At 36.5% G+C, this 27613-nt stretch overlaps 1 protein-coding gene across 1 annotated transcript in view; it reads right to left on the reverse strand.

Annotated features, from left to right (window-relative positions):
- The window catches only part of SPTA1 (spectrin alpha, erythrocytic 1), a 103695-nt gene that overhangs the window by 72045 nt on the left and 4037 nt on the right, over positions 1–27613 (reverse strand). The window contains exons 5-18 of the mRNA XM_031966830.1: positions 26285–26418; positions 23228–23372; positions 21962–22116; positions 20364–20499; positions 18755–18856; positions 17667–17804; positions 17084–17194; positions 15625–15702; positions 15309–15464; positions 11906–12110; positions 8687–8868; positions 5861–6104; positions 4307–4429; positions 2869–3086 (exon numbers count right to left, since the gene is read on the reverse strand). Of these exons, the coding sequence (XP_031822690.1) occupies positions 2869–3086; positions 4307–4429; positions 5861–6104; positions 8687–8868; positions 11906–12110; positions 15309–15464; positions 15625–15702; positions 17084–17194; positions 17667–17804; positions 18755–18856; positions 20364–20499; positions 21962–22116; positions 23228–23372; positions 26285–26418 (2127 nt within the window). The remainder of the gene's footprint in view (positions 1–2868; positions 3087–4306; positions 4430–5860; positions 6105–8686; positions 8869–11905; positions 12111–15308; positions 15465–15624; positions 15703–17083; positions 17195–17666; positions 17805–18754; positions 18857–20363; positions 20500–21961; positions 22117–23227; positions 23373–26284; positions 26419–27613) is intronic.

Consider the following 27613-nt stretch of genomic DNA (forward strand, 5'->3'; position numbering starts at 1 on the left):
CCTGACTCCTGGCTCAGCACTTTGTTCACCATATCACCACCTAGTGGCTCAACATATATTTAAATATTTAAAACTAATAAAACTTTTAAGGCTTTAAGAAAGCACAATTCAAATTCATGATGAAATAGTGGGCTATGAGGGAAGGAATGCTAGATTTGGAGTCAGAGAACCTGGTCTTTCCTGGTCATATGATCTTAGACAAAGCATTTAGTTTATTCCAACATTAGTTGTTTTTTGTTTTGTTTTGTTTTTAATCTGTAAAATAAAGAGGTTGGATGAAAAGGTCTCATATGGCCCTTCCAATTCTAAATTTGTCTTTCTAAATTCTAAATCTTGGCCAACTCATTTTTGAGCTATATCTTTTAATCCAGTTTGGTAAAAACTAATTTCTAATTCTAACTTCATCATAATCCCCAATATATCATTCGGAGTTATAAATAACCATTTCAATACATTCTCTCCAGTCTGAGTATATTCAAAGGAATATACAGACTTCGTCAAAATGATAAAAGAGAATTAATTCATTTGGACCCCTACTCTATTTCAATCAGTATTAATCAATTTGATAGAATCATATAAAAGTTCTGTATGTAAAGGCTCCAGAGCAGTGAGCTGCAGATTCTAAGTTCATTTGCTGAACTTTAGGAAATTAATCAATTAATTAATTTAAGGCCTACCACCTTTGTTTTCCTGACAACTTTGACAAAGTCCAGCATGTCAGAGATCATAACTAAAGTGAAAGTCCTCCCAAATACACACACACACACACACATATATATATATATATATATTTTTTTTTTTTTACTTCTGAACAAATCGCTTGCCCAACAGGAGTCCTTCGATCCATGACTATTTGACCTTCTACCATTTCCTCCTGCCCAAAACAAGAAATCTGTTCATCTTATGTGGAGATATTCCTTGTTCACCCAATTTGTGACACTACTGACATATTATTTTTCTTCAATAGAATTATTCTGTATTTGGTATAGCTGTTCCATAGTGGCAGGTCATCTAGCCCTGTAAAAATAGGGCCCTGGAAGTAGGAGGCATCTCAGATCATGGAAAAGATTTGAGGTCTACTTCATCAGAGGGGACCATAAACACTCTAATTAAGTGCCATTGACTGAGACCTCTAAGTTAGCCTCTCTTATTTTTAGGTAGGATAATTTTAATCTCCACAATACATAGAATTGTAGATTTCTAGAACTAGAAGGGATCTAAAAGTTTCTTTCTTAACACTTTAAAAATAAGATAAAGAGAAATAAATCTGGATTTTACAATCCAACCTCTTTATTGGACAGATGGATGAGCTAAGTCTCAAAGTGACTTGTCCAAAGTTATACAGGTAGGAAGGATCAGACATAGGATTTGAATTCAGGTCATCTGCACTCCAGAATTTGTGCCCTTTCCAAAGTATTGTATTGACCCCTTAGAGGAGATCTTGTGTCTATTTGTGAAAAATTACAAAGTATTTTTCTGATAACTACCCAATTAGATAGGCCAACAAGTATTTCCCCCCATGTGACAGAAAAGGAAATGGTCTCAGAGAGGTGAAGTGAATTATCCAGATTGACTGTAAGAAGTGAGATTAAACCCAAATCTTTGCTCAGTGATTAAAAAAAAAAAAGTGACCCTGTTGTTTGTCTCCTTCTATTTCAGGCTGGTTTTATTTTAAGTACATATAATCTTTTAGATAGCTGTCTACCCTCTGAACCCTTGGGTAGCATCAGAGAATTTTAGGAATAATCTGGGGATTTTTGGATGAAACCAGGATAGTTATGCTCCATTTTGTATGAAGAAATCCTTTTTTTTTTTTTTTTTTTTTAAGTAGGCAATCAGGATTAAATTAAATTAAGGCCACACAGCTAAGGCTGGATTTGAATTCAGATCCCCTGACTCCAGATTGGTAAGCTATCCACTAGGCTCTCTTAGTTGTCCCCAGCTCTCAAACATACTAAGGAATCTTTATTATTGTATATCAATGTAAAGCTAGAAGAGATCTCAAAGGCAAATAAGTCCTCCCAAGTCAAACCCCTCAGATGAAGAAACTGAGTCAGGCACATTGAGTGATTTGCCCAGCATCACCCAATTAATAAATATCTAAGATAGTATCTAAGCCTAGGACACCAAATCCAATGCCCTACCTACTATATACACACTGTCTCTCAAACAAAAAACAAACAACAAACTTTTCCTGAAACTTAGGGCCTTTTAAATCTTCAGTATGACATGCTCTCAACCAAGTAATTTTAGATCTTTGAACAAAAACAAGGACTCTTTGGGAGAGTATATCAATTTGAGGGCCCACCGTAAGATCCTATCAATTCCCAGGGATTCCAAATATGTAAGACCAAAGTAGATTCTTCCAGATTCTCCAAAGAATCATTGAAGAAACAACTGAAGAAATCTTAGAAAATACCTAGTCTAAGTCCAGATGAGAAAACAGAAGCCTAGAAATGGGAGTGTGCTGGAGCCAGCTGGAACCAGCTCATAGAACCTATTGTTAAATTTTTAGTGCAAGCATTTATACCTTGGAAATCAGCAAATGCTATTTATCAGGGTCCAGTTTATTGCTTCTTTGCTTGTCTGTTCTTAAGTGAAGGAGGAAATGTTAATAATTCAGATTAAACCTCAAAGTGTGTCTATATACATTTTATTTTCCTAGGGGGCCAAGTGTTAAACAATTACCAGCATACTCCTGCCTAAGATTATATGGATAGAAGTATACAGAGACATGTGCAATCCATATCTATTGTTCTTTCCACTACTTATGCATTAAATTCTTTAGAATACTTAAGCACTGAATGATCCATCCAAGGAGATAGGTTCCATCTGGTTGGGATTTCCTGGACCCTCTTTCCAACCTACCCCAGCAGTTTCCTCATCAGCTCCATAGTTTGTGTTGTCCACAATGGGCTCCTTCTCACGGATCCAGGCCTCTGCTTCATGTAAATCTGCAAGGTACTGCTGGAATTGCACGTTGTCCTCCAGGCCACGCTGTCGCTGGGCAGCCCGAGCCTGAAGGGACTTCATGTTTTCATTCAGACTCTTTACCCTAGAGGCTACATCATCTGCAGCAAAGTGCCCTGTAGAGCAGGGTATAGGAAATGTTTAATGACCCTTTTCCCTAATATACAGATATTCCTACAATATCTCCAAGAGTGAATAAAACAACTATAAAGAGATCATCTATTGTGTAAAAATCAAGAGGCATATGTGGTCATTGGGTTGTAGGGCAGAACTGGTATTTATTCAAAGGATTCCATAAGTTATTGTGCTGTAAGGTTCAAGAATAACTAGGTATAATTGAGTCTCACAAATTCTAGAAGGATCCTAGAAAATTAATCATGAGGGAACTGTAAGAATAATCCTAAGTCATCTTATCAGACTGGAATCACTAGGCATCTTCTCAAAAGTTTTTGGGAAAACCTGATCTCTTGGACATTGGAAAAATGGCCTACTGACTCAGTTATGGATAGAAATAACTGCTCTAATATGTATTAGTCAAACCATGTGGAATATCAGGTTCAATTCTGGCATTGGCAGAATTTGTGTTTTAAGGACACTGACAAATTACTCAGAGGAGAATGACCAGGATAGTTAATAAATCCAAAATCTATATCTTGTGAAACTTAAATGAAAATGAAATGTTTCATCTAAAGAAGAGGAGGAAGATATAATAGCTGAGTTCAAATATATGAGTTCATGTAAATTGATGAATAATGGAGTAGAGCTGTTCTCTCCTGTTCCTTGATCTAAAGGACAGAACTTAGAGGTACTAAATGGTTTCTGAGACCACTTTTATACATTTGGGGCTGTAAGTAGAAAAAATGTGACAGGGATCAATTTAAGTTAATGAAAGAAAGGGAAAAAAAAAAACCTTTAACTAATTAATGTTGGATTTACAATAGAATGAATTCCTCACTGAGAAAAATACTTAAGTAGAGGTCAGATGAGACCAGTGTGTGGATACAGTAGATACAATGTGTGGATGGGGAAGGGAAGAGAAAAAGCATTTTTAAAGTACCTACTATGTAAAGACATTGTACCAAGAGTTTTATAAATATTAACTCATTTTATCTTCACAACAATCTTAGAAGGTAGATGATGCCATTTTGGATTGAGGAAACTGAGGCAGATGGAGCTTAAATGACTTGTCTCCCTGACAAGATCCAGAGCTTTATCTACTACACCACCCAGGAGCATATATTAGGACAGGAGATTAGCTCAACAACTCTTAAGGGTTCTCCTAATTCTGAGATACAAAGTTGACTGAGAGGGACGTGTCTAGCCTCTAATACCATACCTTCTTCTATCATTTTGTTTCCTCTTTCTGTGATGACACGAATTCGGGGTTCATGACTGGCAATGTCAGCCAGGATGACCTGGTGCCTATTCAGCAGGTTCTGAGAAGCAATTAGGTCCTTTCCTAAAATGGGAAAAAAATGGTTCTTAGACTCCTAATTGACAAATTTTCAAGTCATTGCATCTGGTAGAAAGAAAGAAGAACATTTGTACTTGATTCAGAATTCCATTCACTCTTTAATTCCTGGGGCTAAAACTTCATCCCAAAAAATCTGTCTGGTGGCTAGGTATGCTGGGAACTGACGCATCAATCTGGGAGGGCATCATCCAACTTCATTTAGTCTTTTTCCTCTAACTCCCAAGACTTACATTAATTATTTCATAAAAGGAAAGTGAGCATTTATCATTCATCCTCTCTATCAGCCTGAGGATAAGATAATAACTTCTCAATGTGCTTCCATTAACTCATTCTTAGTCCCATATATATGTCCCTCATTTCTTATGACCCTCTTGGTTTTGACTTTCTGGCTCCAATCAAGTAAACCTACCAGATTTATTCCTACACAAGCTTTACTCTCTCTTGTCGGCAACCTTATGCTGTTTCTCTTATCCAGGATTTCATGCCTGTTTTTCTCCATATAAGCTTGCATATCCTTCAAGATTTAAAACTAATGACAAAAATACTATTGCTTTTCTCCAGTGGTGAAGAAATTCTGGAAGCCTCCAGCTCTAAATAAGATGGGTGGAGGCTGCAGAAGGTTCAGTCTCCAGATATAATCCTACATAGTCTTAGTCACTAAAACTCCATTGTCCCAGGCTTAAATCCACATTTTACCTCATGATATTTATAGCTATTGTATATACATCTACATTTAACATATTAGGAAACTGAGGTCTAAACACATGGAGTGACTTATGTCGACATGAAAATTATGAATGGGAGATCTGGGAGTCAAAACTAATTCTCCTGATTTTAAAATCTGTAATCATCACACTATTACCTTAGAAAGAGTTCCCCCAAAGCATAGATCCTGGCTTATCCATCCTCCTCTTCTCCCACATTCTATATCCCATTTAATGTCCTGCAAATTATACAATTTACGGAGCATTCCCTTAAACAGAACTTAAACTCTAGCCCTGATTAGCACTCTTTTCCACTATCATTAAGCAAAAGGAAGAGAGAACAGCAGTATGATAATATTATATAAATTTCTTCCAATATCCTGACACCATGAGAATTTGGCCAGATTTGTGGCTGACTCAAACCCTGGAGGTAGACTTCATTTAGACTGGACAAATTCTCCAATAGGAAGAAGCAAATTCCCATAAAGTTAATATGTAGGAGATACGGGTCCTTTGTCATTTCCCAAGTTCAATTTGTTCATATCTACTTTCATTTCTATGCATGTGACTTTTCCCAATTTAAGAAGCCCTTCCTTCTAGCCTTTTCTTTTACTCCCAAATACTCACCCCATAGTTAATGAAAAACTAAGATACTATTGTCTTCCTCCTGTAGGAAGGAAATTCTGGGAGCTCTGGTTCAGTGTGCACTAACCAAGATGAGTGGAGGCTGCAGAAGGCTCAGTCTCTTGGATCCAAGCCTCCTCATCCTCTGTGTCCCGACAGATCTGTTGCAGTAGCAAAAGGTCAATGAGCTTCCTCTTCCTGTTGGTCAGTGGTTCCTTCAGGGCATCATAACGTGTTACCAGTGACTCCTGCCTTAGTTTCATTTCTCCAGCATCAGGATGCTCCACCTCCTCAAAATAGGTAGCCAGGTCTGTGATTGTGTCTACTTGGTCCTAATAGTGAAAAAGAATATGCAGTTGTTTCTTTACCACAGTCAACGGAGACAGTCCCAAGAGAAGATCAGCATTTATATGTCAGGCAAGGCAATATTTCTCTTAGTTCTAGAGAATACTAATAAGATTCTTCTCAATGTTCTACCTCAAATTCATATTGAAAGGGACTGATTGGATGAAGTATTTCTCAGTATTGAGTCACATGATCCCTGTTCCCAGAAGTGGGACCCTGGGGGGAGGAGGATCATAAGATTTCTGGAGGGATGGACTTTGAACCCTGGGATATAGGAAATTGCAGGAAGTGACAGTGACCTGTGGGAGGCAGCCAACATTGGTGACCATTGGTCAAGGATGATTACATCCTTTTAGGCTATCCGATGAGAAGGCTCAGGTCTTTTGCTTTTAAATCCTGCACAAGGCAGAAGCTGGTCAGGTTCCAGGAGCATGTGGTGGGAGTTGGGATGGTTCCCAGGTGTGTCTGGGCTTCTCCCTGCAGGGATTAAATAAATGTTTTCTCTTTGTACTTGAAGATGCCTCTGATAAATTTATTTGGGAAAGGAGGTCTTGCACCCATCCCACACAATAAGAGAGCTAGGGTAAAAAGAGACTTAGAAATCATCTGTTCTGAAGCAAAAGATGAGAATTTTCCAAAGGAAGAAGCTCATGTAAACTGGCTTGCTCAAAAGCTAAACTGAAAGAATTAGAAATCTAATGTAATAGTGATCCTCTAAACATAACCCAAAGGGAGAATGGAAGCCATTGGGTATGGGTAACATGGAAATAAAAATAAGGATGGATGAATGGAAAGGAAGATGAACTTGGTATCAAGAAAAACTTCTATTCAAATCCCATCTCTGACACTGAATGACATATATAGCTATATGACTATGCTTAAACTCTCTTGAGTTCATTTTCTCATCTATAAAATATACATAATAACCCCACCCCCACCCACCCCCTCACTCCCCTATCCCATCCCACCCCCGCAATCCCCCCCACCCCACCCAATTTTATCTACCTCAGTCCTAAGGACCAAAGGAAGTCATAAACATTTTGAACCTTCTCAATCCTAAGGTACTTTGATTACTCTGAGTTACTATACAACAAAAACTATTAATTTGAGGTTTTCTAAGTGAAAATACACTAAAGATCCTTTTTTTATTTGGGTTTCACACCATTGCAAAATCTTTGAAAAGAAAATCTTAAATGTTATCATGAAAAGTTCAACAGTACTGAAAAACACCTGAATAACAATTGATCTTTCTCTGCCACTTATATTTTTAGAGAGGTGTCCAGAGGGTGTGAAACAAGCAATTAATGGGGTATATATGCCCAGCCAATTATTATGCAAATAGAAGTACAGGTCAACTTGATCTTCCATCTACTATCCCTCTCTTGAGGACAGAGGTTCGACATATTTTTTTTAACTTTTCTCTCAGCTTATAATTTAATGGTGATTCCCAGTTAACTATTTGATGTGGGCAACATGGTGTACTTAATAGAGTACTCAGCTTGGGATCAGGAAAACCTGGGGTCAAATTCTGCACACAACATTTACTAATTTTATAACCTCTCTCAAATTCAGTCCCCTCATTTATAGAGTAAGGCTAATTCTTCAGTCTCTTCTTCACAGTGTTGCTGTGAGACTCCAATGACACAGAATATGCAAATTTTATAATATATAAAATACATATAAAATATATAAAATACATATGCCATCAAAATTCAGAAATAGATTTGTACAATTCATAAATAGATATGTATTTTCAAGATATATTTGTCCACCTAATGCCTCTCATTCTGATTATTTCAAAATGGAATACTTTGGCTAGGACTCTACCCCAGACAGGAAATTCCGCATGTAGATTCAGTTTTTGCATCTCACAGTCTTTACCTAGGTTATTTATAGTTCTTGATTTGCCTCTTTCCCTACATCCCGGTCCCATCACAAAAACAGTTCATTTCCTTTATCCAAAGTGTCCTTCTTTTCTGCACCTATTGGAAACCTACTCAAACTTACCTCATGTGGCTATTTTCTCTTAGATCTCCCCTAGTGCTTTCCTGTTCTGATATCTAGAGGTTTTTCCACCCAAATTATAGGCCCTAGTCTCTCAATCTTTAGGTCTATAGACTGTACCTATGCCCTGTCTATCACATTATAATTATAATTCACATTTCTATAACACTTTAAGGATTAAATTATAACACTTTACTCATAAAAGTCCTCAAATTAGGCTATTTGCATATTGATAAAGAAATTGAGGTACAGAGAGGTTCATTATGTCCTCAAAGTGACATGACTAGTTAGTTCGTTTTTTTTACCCTGAGAAATAATATAATAAATATTCTGTTTCTAATGATTATACAGATTAGAAGGGGATCTATTGATGTTTGATCTCTACCCTTTGCAAGAATTTCCTTACTTTCTAATGAGTGCCCAAACAATCAGTCAATAAACATTATTTAAATACCTGCAATGTGTCAGGCACTATGCTAAATTCTGGAGATACAAAAAGGGCCAAAAGACAATCCCAAATGAGCTCCACCCTCAATAGACTCCAATAGCTAAAGGATTTAGGTACCTGATGAGCATCCACACTGGTCTCTAGGACTCCATGTTTCCTAAGGAGATTCTGGACATCGGCCAGGCCTTTCCCATAATCCTCAGAGGTAACCTGACCTTCTGCTTCCTCTAGCCAGCGTGCCAAATCTTCTACACTCTGTTCAAACTGTAGCTGCTTGTTGGCTTCATGAAGCTGGGCTCCTGTGGTGAGACATGAGGCTCAGGCCTAGGCCCAGGAAAAGACTTACCTTATGGGAGCAGAAAAGATGGATTGCTGGGCCTAGAGTTAGGAAGACCTGAAATCAAATCTCATCTCAGACACTAACTGGTTTTGTGATCACTTAAGCTCCATTTTCTCAATGATAGTAGGTGCTGAATAAATGCTTATTTACTTTTTTTCTGTGATGAGTTTTCATTAAACCAAGTTTAAATCTCATTCCCTCAATGCTTAAGAGACACAGGAAAGTTGGAGAAGACTCTCATGGTAATGATTAAGTCTCTATGTTTCCTATGGAAGTTGTATCCAATAGTACTGGCTTTGCTTTCAGCATTGGAAGCCTGGCTAACAAGTGTCCTTAGTCTCTTCCTAAAGGCTATACTATTATCAATTGGCTGTTAAATCCATTCATAAATTGGCTGGATATCAGGAGCTGTAGCATTCCAATTTTTCTTCCTGCTTTATCTTTGGCTGATAGTCCTTTGTTCTATTCTTAGTCTTGATTATGATAATTCCTCAACCTAGGATAGCTTCTCTTCTTTTGCAATTATCCTACCCTTCCTATTAAAGTCTATTTCACATGGCTGCCTTTCAGAAAGTTTTCTTTCAGATTTCTCACCTGTAAATGAAGAGAGCTGGATCAAGATCTCTAAGATCACAGCCAGGTCTAAATTCCATGATCTATGACAAAACCCTTTGGATAATGATCTCTCCCCTAGCTGTATGCTCAACAACATTTATGTCTCCTATTGCAGCCAGACTAAGTCTTTCTCAATTGTTTGTTAGCAGTCTAGCAGACAGAGACTAGTGACAGCTATCCAAGTCAGCATAAGAAATAACACATAAATATACTAAACATGACAGCCAATAAGGTCACTCTGCTTAGTGGAAGTAATGATGGTCACTGGGTAATTTTATGGAGGACTCAATATTAGGAGGTTGTTAGTGATTTTGAAATTACTACATTACTACATTTTGAAACAACATAATTTTTTATTTGAACATCTCTGCCATGTACTTTCATTGTGAGCTCCTTGAGAGCATAGAATATTATTTTCCCCCCTGAATTTTTAATGATTAACACAATATCTGACACATAAGTGTTTAAAAGATACTTCTTGGCTGATTGACTGACTGTACCATCCAAATTTGGAATTTGAAGATGTTCTGATTTTCTAATAATGTGTGAATGTATCTGTAAGCACTGAATAGTTCTTTCTGCTAGAATGGATATCTAAATGATGTGCTTGTATCTGTGTGCCCTTAAGGAAGCAACATAGTAAATGTGACAATAGCTGTTTCTTTCTAGAGTTGTGGAAACAGTTAGCCTGGAGAGCTGGGAACTGATGATAGCAGAGAAATATACCAATGACAGTTAGACAAAGACTTGGTTCATTCAAACTTAACTGACACATCCTGGCCAAAATAATGCTCTTTGCTGTCATCTTCATCCTATGTATATATTATTTCTGTCCTATCTGACTAGGAATGCCCCAAGGACAAATATTTTAACTCCTTCCCTTATCCTGATTTCCTTTCAATGTTCAAAACCACTGTCTGCACATAATTAGGAGGCATTCATCATGGGAAATAAAGTAATTGTTAGAAAACAAGGCATTTATTAAATGTTGTTGATGGGTAATTGGTAGCTAAGTGAATACAATGGGATCAATGAAGGGAGGTAGATGATAGCTCAGTGGATATGATATATTTTCTTAGAGGATTGTCCTTGCCTAGGTTGTAGGAGGAAAGCAGAAATAATTAACCTTCAAGTCCTACCCCTAATCTTGTCTTATATAATATCACTTGGTATCATGTCAGTCTTTAAAAGTCCAGTTAATAGCTTAGCTCTGTGGAAATTTGTCCAGTTAAATGAACAGAAGAAGTACAAACCTCATCATGAGAAAGTAGATAGCATATTAGGCTCTGAGCCAGAACTAAAATTTATGTGCATTGTTTTAGTAACCATTTAAACTAGAAAAAAAAGTAAGTTAAAAGAAAAGATGGGAAGCTGAATAATATCTTCAAGAATAGAAAAACTTCAGAGACACACAAACAAGAGAAAATGGACTAACATAGCAGAAAGGTTGGTGCATATTAACGGCAAAGATGGCTGGAGTTTATCGTAGCAAGACTTATACCTGCTCTTGGGCAGGACTTTTATTTTTCTAAGATTGTGTTACTCCATTGCTATTCCAGGGGAGTGGGAGTAGAGTTGGGGAGGGAAAGTATTATATTTTCCTATGAGATTCATAAATGGAAATGTTTAGACAAAAAATACTGATATTTAATAATAATGATTAACTTCACATTGAGCTTTAAGATTTGCAAAGCACTTCACATATATTATCTCACTTGATCATCACAACAAACCTATGATAAAAGTGTGATTGTTATCTCTATTTTACAAATGAAGGAACTAGGATTACAAGAAACTAAGTGACTTCCCCAGTCATACATCTACTCAGGCAAGATTTGAACTTACATCTCCCTGATTCTAAGGCTGGAAATCGATCCATTACATTACCTTGTTTCCTTGAAAACTCAAGCTATAAGAGCTGAATCGTCTTACTCTATACAGTAGTTTAATAGCATGGGGGTAGTGGTGGTGGGGTGGTCACATTGTAATGTCCTTATATAAATAGATTATATAAAAGGAGGGAGACTCCAGAAATAAGGATTATTCTTTTGGTCTTTGTGTTACAGAGACAGTATTACTTAGGGTTCCTCTGGTAGAGTTAACAATGAATTATCACAATATATACATGCTCCCAGGGCTATCTTTTTGAGCAATGGGACCTAGTTAACCCAAGAACATTCAGAAAATTCAAGTTGTAAAAAGGACTTGATGACTATAAGGCAGCCAATGGAAAGAATAATCAAAGGACAGTGGGAAATATCATTCTTTAGACTAGACATTAGCAGGAGGCACCTTCATATTTGCAGTAACATAGGTAGAAAGGCCCTGGTCAGGATCATGGTCAGTAACAAAATTAGTGAGTCTTGAGAAGTCTTTCTTACCTTTTTGCTTCGTGGCCTCCAGAAGCTCCTTCCAGAGGGCAGTGATCTCACTAATACGGGCAGCCACATTGTCAGAAGCATAATGGTTGTTATCAATCATCTCCTGACCAGTTTTCTTCAGGTCATTGAGACGAATCTCATTATTCATCAGCTCTTCTGAAAACACTTTCTGCTTTTGAACTCGGCTCTTTAGGTTCTGTGAGTCCTGGGGTTGAGGAAAACAGAAAGGAAATTCAGTATTAGAGGAAGAAGTGAAGGCAGAAGAGAAAAATTAGAACTTAGAAGAAATTATCATTCTTGAAAACCTAGCCACCTAGCAAAGAAATGGAAAATAAGTAGATGCCTATCAATTGGGGAATGGCTGAATAAGTTATAGTATATGAAGGTAATGGAATATTATTATTCTGTTAAAAAAATGATGAAAAAGTTGATTTTAGAAAAGCCTGGAAAGATTTACATGAACTAATGCTAACCAAAATAAGCAGAATCAAAAATACATTTTATATAGTAACACCAAGAATGTGTAAAGATCAAATATGAAAGACTTGGCTCCTCTCAATGGTTTAGTGATCTAAGGCAATCCTAATAAACTTTGGAGAGAAAATGTCATCTGCATCCAGAAAAAGAAGAGAGAGAGAGAGAGAGAGAGAGAGAGAGAGAGAGAGAGAGAGAGAGAGAGAGAGAGAGAGAGAGAGAGAGAGAGAGAGAGAGAGAGAGAAGGAGGGAGGGAGAGATTTAGTCACATCAGCAAAGAAAAAGAGGAATTTTTGGACATACTAACTGCCTATTTGTACATGTCCTTCTAATTCGCCCCTCTTGCACCACACAATAATGTCTTTCATCTCTACACATGAGTAATGATGAATACACAAATATAGAGGTTGTTTGTTGTTCACTCTTGAAGAGGACCATGACATCAGGGAGGTGATGCTACGATATGCAAATGAATTATATTTAAGTGAGGCTGGTCCAGAGGTCAAATATAAATCAAGATGACTGGAGATGGCCTTGGATGCCATGGGAAACCTTGGCCTTTTTAAGTTAAGATCTTCAACAGAGCTCAGTTTGACTGAGACTGGACTCATTCAGTGATTAAGGGTATTTTGTAATTGAAGCAAAGAATCTTCTCTTTCACCTAGTCAAAAAAAGAAAAACCAACTAATTAAATTCATCTGGGCAGGGGGGATGATCGTCAGTATTTCTGGCCAAAGCAGAAATGGTTGCTATTTACATTCAGCACCTAAACAATAATCAAATAAGACTTGATCTTTATTTGCCAGTCAATGAGTCAATGAGAATCATTGATTTTGGTTTAAGACATGGTCCTTAAGAAAAAAATCTCCCCATGTACAATAATGATGAAATATAAAAGCAGTATTATATTGAATGAGGTGTGCACTAGAAAGATCATAGTAGAGGAGGCTAGGGGTAAGAAGACTAGTTAGTGTGGTTATCACAATATACTAGATGATGGTTGGTGAAAACCTGAAGTAAAGTGGTTATAACAGGAGTGGGATAGATGAGTTAATAGGACTTGATACCTGATTGGTTGGGGGATATGAGTGAGACATATGATTGGAGGACATGAGTGAGACATAGGAGTCAAAGACAGCTGAGTTATTGAGTCTGAGTGACCAGGGAGCAATCTGGAACTATGTCTAAAGGGTTATAAAATTGTGCAAACTCTTTGACCCAGCATTGCTGGGTCCCACTACCAAAGAAATCATAAAGAGGGAAAAAGGACCCACATGTGCAAAAATGTTTGTAGCAGCTCTTTTTGTGGTAGTAAAGAACTGGAGATGGAGTGGATGCCCATCAATTGGGGAATGGCTGAACAAGCTGTGGGACATGAAAGTAATGAAATACTACTGTTCCATAAAAAATGATGAACAAGCTGAGTATAGAAAGGCCTGGGGAAAGTTACATGAACTGATACTGAACCAAACAAACAGAACTAGGAATACATTGTATATAATAATAGCAAGAATGTGCATGATCAACTTGATTCTTGATTCTTGATTCTCTGGGCTTGATTCTTCTCAGAGGTTCAGTGATTCAAAGCAATCCCAATAGACTTTGGACAGAAAATGCCATCTGCATCCAGAAAAAGATCTAAAGAGACTGAAAGTAAATCAACAAATCCTATGTTCACTTCTTTATTCTATTTTTTTATCTCTCCCATGGTTTTTCCCTTTTGCTCTGATTTTTCTCTCCCAACATGATTCATAAAACAATGTGTATTAAAAATAAATAGATTCACTAGAAAAAGGGGGTGGGTAGGTTCATTGATTGAATGGCTAAACAAGTTGTAATACATGAATGTAATAAAATATTTCTGTACCACAAGAAATTATGAATATGAAGAATACAAAGATGCATGGAAAGACTTATATGAATGAATTCAAAGAGAATAATAATAATAATGACAAATGTAAATGAAAAGAACAATAGCAAACTTGGAAACAGTTGAACACTATTTAATTATAGTGATCATTCTTGGTACCAAAGAAAATATATGAAAATGGGCTTCTCTTCCTTCTTGGAAAAAGTGTGGATTGTAAATTTGAAATATTATTGCACAGGTTGTCGAATTTGAATGTATTTTGGATAATTTTGCTGAATTACTTTTTTTCACCTCTCTTTTTTATATAGGTCATGGGATTCAGGTTGGGGCTGGGGATACAGATATAGAATACATGATGAAAGTTATATAGAAATAAAATATATCCATAAAAAATTAAAAAGAAAAAAAAAGAAAGAAATCTAGTCTTTCACATGTTAAATTTGAGGTATCACTAGGACCTCCAAATAGAGATGTAGACATTTCTATGCATGCAATTAAAGATGAAGAATTGAAGCTCTGGAAAGAGAACTAAATTAGAGAGATAGATTTTAAAGTCCTATACTTAGAAGTGGTAAATAGTTAGTCAAGAACAGAGCCTTGGAAGATGTTTATTTTTAAGAGGCAAGAGAATGAAGAATCTGTGAAGAGACCAAGAATGAGATGTTAGAAGTAAAAATAAGATTATAATAGAGTATAACATCATGGAGATCAAGGAATAAGACAAAAATTTTTCTTCCCTATGGATTTCAGTTTTCTAGTTTGTAAAATATATGGGTTAACAAAATAGGGTCTTGGAACTCTGAAATTTGTGGAGCTGGTCTGTGTGGTGTCCCAACTTCCAGCCTCTTATGTCAGCAATATATACATCACTTTCCTAACACATAAGAGGTATAAAATGGCCAAAAGGACAAAACAGAAGACATAGATCTAAAAACATGTCCAGGAAACAGATAGAATCATCATTTTCCAAATTCTACTCTGGATGAGGAATAGGAAGAATTACTCAGGATAAAGAACAATAGCCTAGTGAAGAAATCTGAAACTAGGTTCTCTGCTCACCCTGTAATCCTCATCATCTGCTATTTTTTTCTTCTTATTGATCCAGTTCTTCAGGTCATCTGAGTCTTGATAGAGCTGCTGTAGAAGTAGGGCATCTTTCAGTTGCTTCCATCGTGCAGCAGCCCGAGCACGTAGGGCATCTTGCCGTGCTAGAAGCTACAAAAGAAACACAGAGGACACGTTGCCATCAGCAAAACCACAAGAGCTATGCAAAAACACCAGTAACACCAGCCACCATAGTACTTACCACACTGCTAAGGGCCTGAAACCAAATTGACAGATACCCCACTCATGGTTATGAAACACACAAACATACCCTATCCCTGATCTCAGCGATGTTCTTTGAATCATAATGGTCATTGTCGATCAGTTTGGTTGCTGTCTTGTCCATCGTCTGGTGAGAGAGAAGGGTTTCTCTTTAGTTACAAGAACAGTGGACACAGATTGTGCAGTTATTAAAGAACACCCCTTGGAAAGCAAGTACTCTGGAAAGAAACTTTTCAAAAATTTTAGAAATAGGTGACATAATCCATAGTGTCCCTGAGAAAAATGGTTAGAAATTAGACAGAGATGATCGGCAAATCCTGTTTCTTCTTTTTATCAGGAATGGGAAAGTTAGCCAGAATGGATGAGAAACTCTGGCACACTGGATGGGAAACCAGGTCTGTGGTAAAAATGAACTCAGTTCGAATCTGTCTTTAGACACTTATTACTTGTGGGACCTTGAACAAGTCATTTCACATATTTGCCTCAGTTTCTTCATCTGTAAAATAGGGATAATAATAATAGCACTTACCTTCCAGAATGGTGAAATCCAAATAAGAAAAGAACTGTAAGGTACTTAATATACTTCCTGGAGCATCTTAAGTAGTATATAAATGTTACCTGTTATTATTGTTGTTACTGTTAGTAAATACAAACTATGGTCTCTGAAGATAAATGAAAAGAAGCAAGTATGGCAAATAAAGACTGAAGAAGATTGATCATGAAGCAAAAAAAAAGTTGTATTTAAGGTGCTTTTTAAAATAATTATTTAAAAAAAACAAGAAAAATCCTACTAAGAACTAAAAGATACATAGTAAGCTAAAACTAGGAATCTATTGCAATGATTTAGACAGACTTTGATTAGACTCTTAATGCCAGTAATGGACTCTACAGCTTAAATGGAGTATGGAAAACTTGAGTAGAACAGAGGAGAAACAGGGATAAAAAAAATGATAAAATAATTCAATTCAATGTAATTCAGTAAATATTTATTGTGTCTGGTATGCACTAGAAATTGGTGCTAACATTGGAAATACAAACACTATCCTCAAGGATCTTACATTTTACTAGAAAAGAATTATGAATAGCTGACTAAATAGATACAACTTGGAAATCCAGATAAGATTCCAAAGTTTGTTTGGTGGGTTTTTTAAACTATTCTTCAGATTAGAGAAGAGAAAGTGAAAGGCCAATCATATATTAGTCTTCAAATACATGGAGAATGGTTAACTAGAATATGGAGAAATATTGCTTTCTATCTTTACTAAAGTCAAGAAAAGGAGAGTTGAAGTTAAGAAAACTCTTTTGGTAGTAAGGCTTGTTGGAAACTAGAAAGGGTAAGAAAAAGGAGGCAGGAGATTAACTCTTCTAGAACAAATCCACCCTCATAAAAACGACTACAACACTATAATCTCAGTGAGACAGTATAGGAGTAGTCTGGAAACTGCAAGATCAATCAGGAGGCCACCAACCACATAAAGCTCACTCTAAATCCAAGACCCAAGACTTACTGTGATCTTCTCTTCTTGGGCATGAAAGGCCTCTTCAAAGTCATTGTGCTTCTGAAGAAGGGCTTCCACACTGCCCAGGGAATTGCCCAAGTCCTCATTCTCCAAGAAGGCCTAAAGAGAAGATACCAATAAAAGTGTGTACTCAGATCAGTTAGGCTTCCAAGATAATAAAGAAAAAGAAATCCAAAAGGCTTTGGAGCTGAGGGCTTACTAACTCCCCCCACTCAGAAAATACTCATCCCTGCCTTCCTATCTTTAAAGTAGATGGCATTTCACAAGGTTATGAGACCGCTTCTACTTCAATCCCCTTCACTAATCTACGTATGTTGCTTCCTTTCATATCTATGACAGAAAAACCCCTGCAATGTTAAGTCTTCCTGACTCTGGTTTCTTTTTTTAATGTTGCCTGTTCTGCAACAACGTATTCATTTGTACCTGCTTGTGATCTTTGTGTTTTGTGATTTTTTTTTTATTATATTTGTTCTGATACCACAAATGAACTATATAGCTCCCAAGTAAACAGTTTAGGAACTTCTCCTTCTACCATCCAGATCAGCATAGGCCGACTGTGCTCTTTCATTACCTCTTGTCTGCTCATCCAACTGTCTACTTGTTCACTATCTCGATAGAAGAGGTGCAGGTCCAGGCATTGCTCATACTGGTGACGACGTCTCTCCCATAATTCCAAGAGTTCAGCATGAGCATTTTTAAGAGAAGTCATCTTTGAGAAAGAGGGAGAATAGGGCATGTTGATTGAGGAAGGGGCTGGTTGAGGTAAGATTTATGATTATCCAACTGAGTCCCCAATTGTTTCTTAGTGGTGAGACCAGTGTTATTTTATGAAAAAATCCTAAAAACCAAGAACTGCAAGGATCAATTTATGGGCTCTATGACCCTTGCTCCACTTTACCTTTCTCAGATTCAACTACCCCATCTATGAAATAGGAATAATAATAGCACCTAACTCACAGAGTTGACATGAGGAATAATGACATAACATACATAAGGTCCTTCCCAAACCTTAAAGTGCCATATAAATGTAGGGTGTTATTATAACTGTCTGTCTAAGCTAACTCACTCAGCCACTTTCTCTTACTGAGTAAATCAGATGAGTTCCTTCATTTGCAGTCACAGCAGGAATCACATTTCTGCAGTCAGTAGGTATAAACTTCAAAATAAGATGGATCCCCAAATTGAGTGACAAGATCAGAAGGGAGGGAATAGCATGAGATAATGGAAATCAGAACATTTGGAATCAAAGCACTTAGATTCTTGCCCCAGTTCCACCTAGTGTGGCTCAGCTGACTTTGCCAGTTTCTCTCTCTGGGGCCTCATATAAAAAAGAGTGTTGAGTTTTCTAACTTCTTTCAAACTCTATACAAAAGACCTAAAAACTACCAAGTGAGGATGATTCTAGAAAAATAAACTGACAAGTGAGAGAATGAAAGTGGAAATTCTTTTGCTGGAGACGTTTGGTAAAAGGCATACTCATGTCTGCAATTGGATAAAGTCTTACTCATCAGAGAATTTTGAAGCTGGAAGAGACCTTTGAAATAAATTAGTTGCACAGAGGAAGATGCTTTCCCAGAAATTCTCTCATTTCAAGCTTTTAGTACCTTTTTTGGGAGTGATAAGGAAACAAATTACTAGTGATCAATATGTCCAAATTACCTTTTCCCGAACTTCTTCAGAGGCCTCATGGTCAGCATCCAACAGATCCTGGCCAGTCTCTGCTGCAGACTGAAATCGGTCTTCATAGGAATCAATTTCATGCTGTGATTATAAGACAAAACATTCTTAAGTTGAAGTTAGAAGGATTCAGATTTTTCTACCACAGAAAACTGATGGTCAAAGGAAGCTATGGAATCTTGTTAGAAATCTTGAAATAGATGTGACTTTATCCCATGACCCACTCCTGGTTTTTGGCTGGTCCAGAAATTGACAAAGTATGATCTGTTGATCAGATCTTAATTTTGCATGGTCTGCTAGCCAAGAATGACTTTTAGATTTTTAAAGCTCATAGGCTATACAAAAACAAGCAATGAGTTGGATTTGGATTTCAAACCATTGTTTGCTGATTTCTAATCTCATTCCATCAAATCATCATCTCTTAGCAGTATTCCCAAACTGGGATAGAGATATTACACAAACAATTAGAGTAATTTGAAAGCCAAAGGAGGAAAGTCATATGTTAGAAATCCCTATCTCTAATACTTTTAGAGCCAGTCCAGGATCAGAGTAACTACAAGCTCTTAGAGCCACTCATTCTTAGGATTTTCAGTCTTTTTTTCACTGTTTGTGATGATAACAGATTACACATAAATCTTTGTTATAATAGATGCTGATCACAATATCTGATGTTATTCAAAGACTAATAATAAAGAATGTTCTCATCTTCCATTTATTATTTCCTTGAGGAAAGTGACTCATAGAAGATCTGAATCATCATCATTCTCCCCATCAAAACAATGATGAGATTGTGGACAGTGTATCCTTGGTCACAAATTAAGTGTAAAAGAAGAGTGGCCAACCCTGAAACTGTGGGCTTTGCCAATGTGGAAAGAGATTTCTTCTGATCTCATAAGGTCTGCACAGATCTGACCATATTACCTTTCTGTTTAAAAGTCTTAAAGGTTCCCTCTAATGGATGAAGGTATAGACTTCTTATCCTAACAGTTACATCCTTCCCAGGCTCCTTAGCCTAGGATCTACATTGTCCCCATCCCCTTTTCAATCTAGCTCTAATTTTACTTCCCTTTTTACTCCTTTCACTCTAAATTCCAGCCAGATTAGTACTGGCAATTCTTTGAGGTCCTCTTGCTGGTTCTTACCTTCATACATTCTGAAAACAGTCATCCATAATTCTTCATTGCCGCCTTCAACACCCAATCCAGGTACTTCTTCATATTTATTCTGTCTCTCTCTCTTTTTTTTAAATTTTGCTTCATTTTTTATTTTGTGTTTTTTTTGTTTTTTGTTTTTTGTAGGCCCAGTGCTTAGCATAATGTCTTGCATTTAGTGGCTGCATTAATAAATGTTTATTGATTTATTTTCTTTCCCCCATGATCACTTTCTCGGTCCCTCTAGAAGAAAATGATGATTCTTCTTTGGGTGTTCTTTAAATTCTTTGTGTGTAAACATACACACACACACACACACACACACACATATATATACACACACATACACACACACACACATATATATGTAGACACATTTATATACATACATATTTACATACTTGTGAATAGGAACATGTCCTGGGGAACACATGCCATACCTTATGCTGTTGGTGCCTGTCTAGCAGGGCTTCCCCACCTGCCACATCTGTTGGCAGTTCATCTGCATTGATAAGTTCTGTTTTCTCTTTCATCCAGCCTGTGAGTTCATCAAAGTCAGACAAGAATCGCTGGTACCTAAGATAAGAAGAGGGCAAAGGAGCAGAAGAAGACAGAGAAAACCAGTTTACCTAGCTAATTAAAGCACCTGGAAAGAGAGAAAAAAAAATATTCCATGTGCTTAAATTTCCACAAAAGGAATGTAACTGTATAGACATTCTGATTAAAGGGTTGGTTAAAGGTTAAAGGATGGTTAAAAGATGATGCGGTATATTTTCTGCCGCTGGAGATCAAAGCTCAAGAAACCAGATCTCTCTTCAATTTACATCAGGAAGTTTATGAAACTTATTCAAGGTCATAAAAAGTAAAAGAAAACAGATAACAACACCAATGACAACAAACAAAAAACAAATACAAAATCTGATTAGCATTATTGTGATTTACATGTGAATTATCTACTTGGTGACTTGTCCACAATGCATATTTTAACTCAGGTGTCTTTTTCCTTTTCTTCTTTCTCTGTTAAATTGCTCTTCACTTCCTATATGTGAACACAGTGTATTACTCAAAGATGCTCCTAAGTGTTTGTTATTTTGTTGACTTTGCTCAGATAATATAGGCATATTTACTTTATAGCCCAAGGAAAACATATAGAAAGGGAATCTATACAAAATTCCATTCAGAACCAAATATATATTATATTTTGCGTTTCAAATTATTTATTGATCTCAAATAACTTGCACTGAGATGACTGCGGAACCCCTAACTTTGTATTTATTCACTTTATATATCATGTTCTCTAATATGTTCTCTTTATGACTCCAAGAAAGTAATTTAAATTGACCTGCCTCACTTTCCCTATCTAAAAACAGATAATATATAACATTGTGCTCTATCAAATATAAGGGTTATTGGGATAATAAAATGCAAACCCTGTTGTGAGGACATATTACAAAATTAAAAGTACTTTTTTATTATAAGAGATATTTCCATTATTCAGATTAATTTTGTTTAACAATTACTGGTCATTTCTATTGGTATAAGTAATTAGAAATACCAGGGTCCTTTCACAACTTGTTGCCAACATGTTGTAAATCAAAATATTTTTAAACTGTTTAAGTACATGGAAAAAGCCATACATATATACAGTTAGAGCTAAAAGAGACCTCATGAATTCATTGGTTCATAGGCTTAGGGATAGAAGGAAATTTAGGAATCAATGAGCACAATACCCTCATTTTACTATTGAGGAAATTTGGGCTATCTTAATTATAAGAATGAAAAATGACCTATATATGTAGTTATATCTATAGAGGCATCTAAAATACTTGTAGGTATGCAAATATATGTAAATGAATAATATGACACATCTATGCACACATATACATATATGTATACACATATATCATACATCTATTGATCTATCTATCCATATAGGTATGTATGTATGTGTATATATATACATACATATATATATATATATATATATATCATTTGCATTGTTATATGGTCCAATCTTACACTCTCATGTTTTTCCTACCAGTATGAAGCCTGAAGTTTGGCATATCTTTTGGTGGCTAGAGCCCGGATACGTGCCCAATTGGATTCTAGATCTTCTCTCTTCTCCTGGATCTGAGGTGCGTCTGAAGGATGGGAAACCTGTAGCTTATCTGCCTTAGCACACAACTCTTTCACCTATAAGATGAAAAACCAATTTCAATATTCACCTAGAACTCTTTGGTATGGACAGTTATCTCCCTTAGATCAGCAAAGCAAATATGTGATATAGATTTAGAGGTACTGGAGAAGGGATCTTTGAGAACATTTTATCCAACCCTATTGCCTTCATTTTACAGACAAGAAAATTGAGGTCAAGAGTAAAGTGTCTTACCCAAATCTACACATGTAGTGAGTGACAAATCCAGGATATGAATCCTACTTTCCAGGCTGCAAATCTAGTGATCTTAATACTAAATGATTATGCCAGATGAAGTTTCTGGGGGTGAGTGTTCTGAATCAAAGGCTCAGGGGAATGATGTCATCCCAGTCACTGACAATTTGTTATAATTTATTATGGAGGGACTGAGAAAACATATTCCATTAGACCCTATAAATGCCACATACTGACTATATTCTGGGGATTCTTTCTGAATTCCCCAACTGGACATAGACTTATAGAGGGACAACCATAGGGAGAGAGTCAAGGACCTAAACTCAGGAGCATGGCCATGAAAGGGGAATGGCAAATGTGAGGGTTTTTTGGTTCGAGTTTTTGGCTGATTAAGGAACTTAGCTTGAGATGGCATTAGTGATTTCTGCTGTTAAGAAGTTATTAAATTATCCTTGACCTAGCTTTAGAATATCTATACTCAGCATCAAATGATAGTGATGGTGGGGATTGGGGATTTATTAAACAATTCTTATCCAGGCTCTAGAATACCTACACTTCTGCTTTGGCTAAGTGAGAGATAACAGTATTAATATCATTTAGCCTAAAGAAAAGCTTGGAAAATGATTGAATAAGTGGATTTCTAGTGTTTTGCAGGGTGGGGTTGTTAGTCATAGGTGGTGGTGGTGCTTTTCCTAGGACTAAGAGAAACAACAATTAGCTTCATAAGCAAGTCTTTATTAAATAGAAGTAAGGACTTCTGGGCCAGAAAGTGAAGGAAATTTTCATGTATCATTTTTATATGCAGGAGAATTTTTCATGCATCCATGGTAAGTTATTTGCATTTTGAGCCTTTAAGAAAGGTGGATAGGGAGGATAACAGATCAGTTTGAGAAGCCAGCTATTCTTAATGCTTACCTTGTCTTCCATAACAGCTAAGTTCCTTTCCAGCCCTTTGTGACTGTGGAATAGAGCTTCAGAGCTAACCAGATCTTTGCCAAGGTCTTCTGAGATGAGAAGAGGCTCCTTCTCCTTGATCCAGTGAATGGCTTCAGCCACATCCCTATCAGACACATAGATAAATTCCAAATTTGGGAGTGTTCCAAGGAACCAGGGAAGCAGCAACACAGACATGGTGCCCTCCTTATCCTACATGTTGAGCAGTAGATGTTGGCACATTAGTCAGGCTGTTTGTTCAGTATCCATTACCAATCAATCAGCACCAATATTAGTATAAGTAACAATTTTTGTAAATCAAAGCATCATTTCATCAATATCAGTTGTACTGCTTCAGAAAATGTTCTTAATTTGGTAGTCTGTCTTTAGACTATTGCTGCAAAGTCCTTTTCTGGTTCCCCATTTGGATTTGATACTCCCATGAACTTTGGCTGGATTATGCAAAGCACTTCATTCACTTTCTGTGTTCAAGCCTTGGATCCCATGCTTTCCTCAGGGCTTTATTTCCATGTGTCCTACATTGATTTTGGATCACCAACTAGCATTAGTAAAAATTTGGGGGGTGGGATGGAGAGAGAGGGAAGGAGGGAGGAAGGATTAATAATTCATTTTTTTTTCAAAAGGGAGGTGGGAGGTTATAAGAAGCACTCTCTCTAGGCTCATTTTTTTTTTTTTTGATGCTGTCACTTAAGTTATAACTAACCCCCAGGAGGTATCCCTGAACACAGCTTTCTGCAAGGGAATTCATCCTTCCTAAATAGCAAATACTTGCAAAATGCCCTTTTGGACAAATACTCATACAGAAATAATGTTAAGGGCCCATTATTTGGATAATGCATTTAAGTCCTGTGCCTTCTTAAGATTGGAAAAACCTCAGCTGCAATCCCTCCCCACCTCCACTAATCCTTTTACCACCAATAATTTAGCATCTGCATCCCCCAAGTGTGATATTTGGGTGGCAAATATTTGGGTGCCACCCAAACACCAAAGTGCTCTCAATTAAATATAATATGTAAGAACAAATTATATATTATAAAGATCCTTAACTCCAGAGATTATACTTCATCCTTTTTTTTTAATTGTAGTAAGTTTATTTATTTTTTAATACACATTGCTACATGAATCATGTTGGGAGAGAAAAATCAGAGCAAAAGGGAAAAACCATGGGAGAGATTAAAAAAACAGAAAAAAAGAAGCAAACATTCAGTCTCCTCACATATTTTTCTGGATGCAGATAGCATTTTCTGTCCAAAGTCAATTGGGATTGCTTTGGATCACTAAATAGGTGAGAAGAACCAAGCCTTTCATAGTACCACATTTTTACTGTTATTGTAAACAATGTATTCCTGGTTCTGCTTGTTTCACTCAGCATCAGTTCATGCAAATCTTTCCAAGCGTTTCTAGAATCAGCTTGTTCATTATTTTTTATGAAACAATAATATTCCATTACCTTCATGTACCACAGCTTGTTCAGCCATCCCCCAACTGATGGACATCCACTCCTTTTCCAATTCTTTGCTATCACATAAAGAGCTATTACAAACATTTTTGCACATGTGAGTCCTTTTTCCTCCTTTATGATTTCCTTGGGATAGAGACCCAATAAAAACACTGCTGGGTCAAAGGGTATGCATAATTTTATAGCTCTCTGGGCATAGTTTTAGATTGTTCTCCAGAATGGTTGGATCATTTCAGAACTCCATCAACAATGCATTAGTGTCCCAATTTTCCCAAATCTCTTCCAACATTTTCATTATCTTTTCCTGTCATCTTAGCTAATCTGAGAGGTATGAGGTGGTACCCCAGAGTTGTTTAAATTGCGTTTCTTTAATCAATATTGATTTAGAGCATTTTTTCATATAACTATAAATGGCTTTAATTTCATCTTCTGAAAATTATATCCTTTGACTATTTATCAAGTGGAGAATGACTTGTATTTTTATAAATTTGACACAGTTCTTTACATATTTTAGAAACGATCAGCAGGATGATTTCAGAAAGGCCTGGAGAGACTTTCATGAACTGATGCTAAAAGAAATGAATAAGCAAAAAAAGGAGATCCTTGTACACAACAACAAGATTATACTATGATCCGTTCTGATGGATGTGGATCTTTTCAACAATGACATAAAACTGAGGCCAGTTCCAATGATCTTGTGATAAAAAAGCCATCTACACCCAGAGAAATGACTATGGGAATTGAATATGGATCACAACATAGCATTTTCACTCTTGTTGTAGTTGTTTGCTTGCATTTTTTCTTTCTCATTCTTTTCCTTTTTGATTTGATTTTTCTTCTGCAGCAAGCTGATTGTATATATATATATATATATATATATACACACACACACACACATACATTGCATTTAACATACATTTTAATATGTTTAACATGTATTGTATTTCTTGCCATCTAGGGGAGAGGGTGGAGGGAAGGGATGAAAATTTGGAATACAAGGTTTTGCAAGAGTTAATATTAAATATTAAGTATGCATATGTTTTGAAACTAAAAATTTTTAATGAAAGAAAAAAAAAAGAAATGAACCCTTTATCAGAAATACTGGCTACAAAGATTTTCCCCCCAGATTTTTAATTCCCTTTTAATCTTCTTTCTTTTGCTTTTGTTTGTGCAAAAACTTTTTAATTTAATGTACTCAAAGTTGTCCATTTCATAATGTTCTCTAGTTCTTCTTTGGTCATAAATACCTCCCTTCTCCAAATATCTCATAGGTAAATTATCCTTTGTTCTCTTAATTTGTTTATGTTATCATCCTTTATGTCCAAATCATGCATCCATTTTGATCTTATTTTTGTATGGGGTGTGAGATATAGGTCTATGCCAATTTTCTGACATACTATTCTCCAGTTTTCCCAATATTTATTTTTTCAAATAGTGAGTTTTTCCTCCAGAAGTTGGAGTTTGGGGATTTACCAAATTCAAGATTGCTATAGGTCTTGATTATTGTGTTGTGGGTCATACTCCATCCTTAAGAAACCCCAAAATTAATGTATCAGTACCTGTTGAAGCGTTGTAAGTCAGCAGCATCAGACAGAGTGCCCCGCCTCTGGAGAGCTAACCCATGGAGACGTTGCCAGTTGGTATTTACTTCATCTTGCTTTGACTTGATTAGGTCTAGCTCTGGGTGAGCTTCCTTTGGAGACCAAAACAATACAGGAATTAGAGAATTACTGAAAGCAGATGAAATCAACACAAAGGGAATTTGTTTTTTATTTTTTTCCCCCTAATATATCATGAAGGTAATCCACACTTCTCTAACTATGGAATAGTCCACACTAACCTGGCATAAAAGAGTTCCCTCATTTCTTCCTAGCTTCCCTTTGACAGTATTTTCAAACTTCTACAAACTTTAATTCCAAAAATTGTATCCAGTGTCTTGCACAACTTGAAAAATAAAGTATGACTTTAATTTTTGTTTCAAACCTCTACTTTTTTGATCTCCTATAACACTCTGTAAGGACAAAAAAAAAATTCTCTAATAGTCTTCTCTCTTTCTCTCTCTCTCTTTCTTTAACTCTGTCTTTATATCTCTATGTCTCTCTCTGTGTCTCTGTTTCCATGTGTCATTCTCTCTGTCTCTTGTCTCTTCCTGTCTATCTCTTCTCTGCTTGTCTGTCTCTGTTTCTCTGTCCCTATGTCTATTTCTCTGCCTCTGTTTCTCTATTTTTATCTGTGTCTGCTCTCTCTCTCTCTCTCTCTCTCTCTCTCTCTCTCTCTCTCTCTCTTCTTCCCTCCCCTTTCCTCTTGGTCAGTCTGAGCTGTTCCTATATAAGTTACTTCACTCACCTGAGAACCTCCTTTTGTTGATTGTTATCATCTATGAGGCCATGAGGACCCAGCTCAACTGATAAAGGTATTTTCACATTAACTTATATTCCTGAATCTGAGTATAAGTCAGTGTCCTTCCTATACTGTGCAGACATTTCAAATTAGGGATAAGAGCTAAATATGTGATTTCAGTGTTATAGGACTTTCCCAAATGAGAAAACTCCCCTCTAACAATGCAGGTCAGCATCTAGGACTTACACTCAGAGAGTTACAAATGACACTGAGTTATTAAATGGATTCTCAGGATTAAAAAGCTAATATTTGTCAGAGGTATATGAATCCAAGCCCTCCTGGGTATGAGGCCAGCTCTCTACCCACTATACAATGTTGCTTGGAAAATTCAGAGAGTGGAGGTTAGAAGTTGGTAGAGGTCAATAAATGTTTCTGAGTAAAGAAAGTTCTTAATTGCTTATCAGGATATATAGGTTTCTGTCTTGGACCCATACTTTGCTTACTATAGGCAAATCATTGATCATCAATAGCATACACAGACTAATCCT

Source organism: Sarcophilus harrisii, chromosome 4 (genome assembly GCF_902635505.1).
Source record: "Sarcophilus harrisii chromosome 4, mSarHar1.11, whole genome shotgun sequence".
In the NCBI taxonomy this organism is placed as follows: Eukaryota; Metazoa; Chordata; class Mammalia; order Dasyuromorphia; family Dasyuridae; genus Sarcophilus; species Sarcophilus harrisii.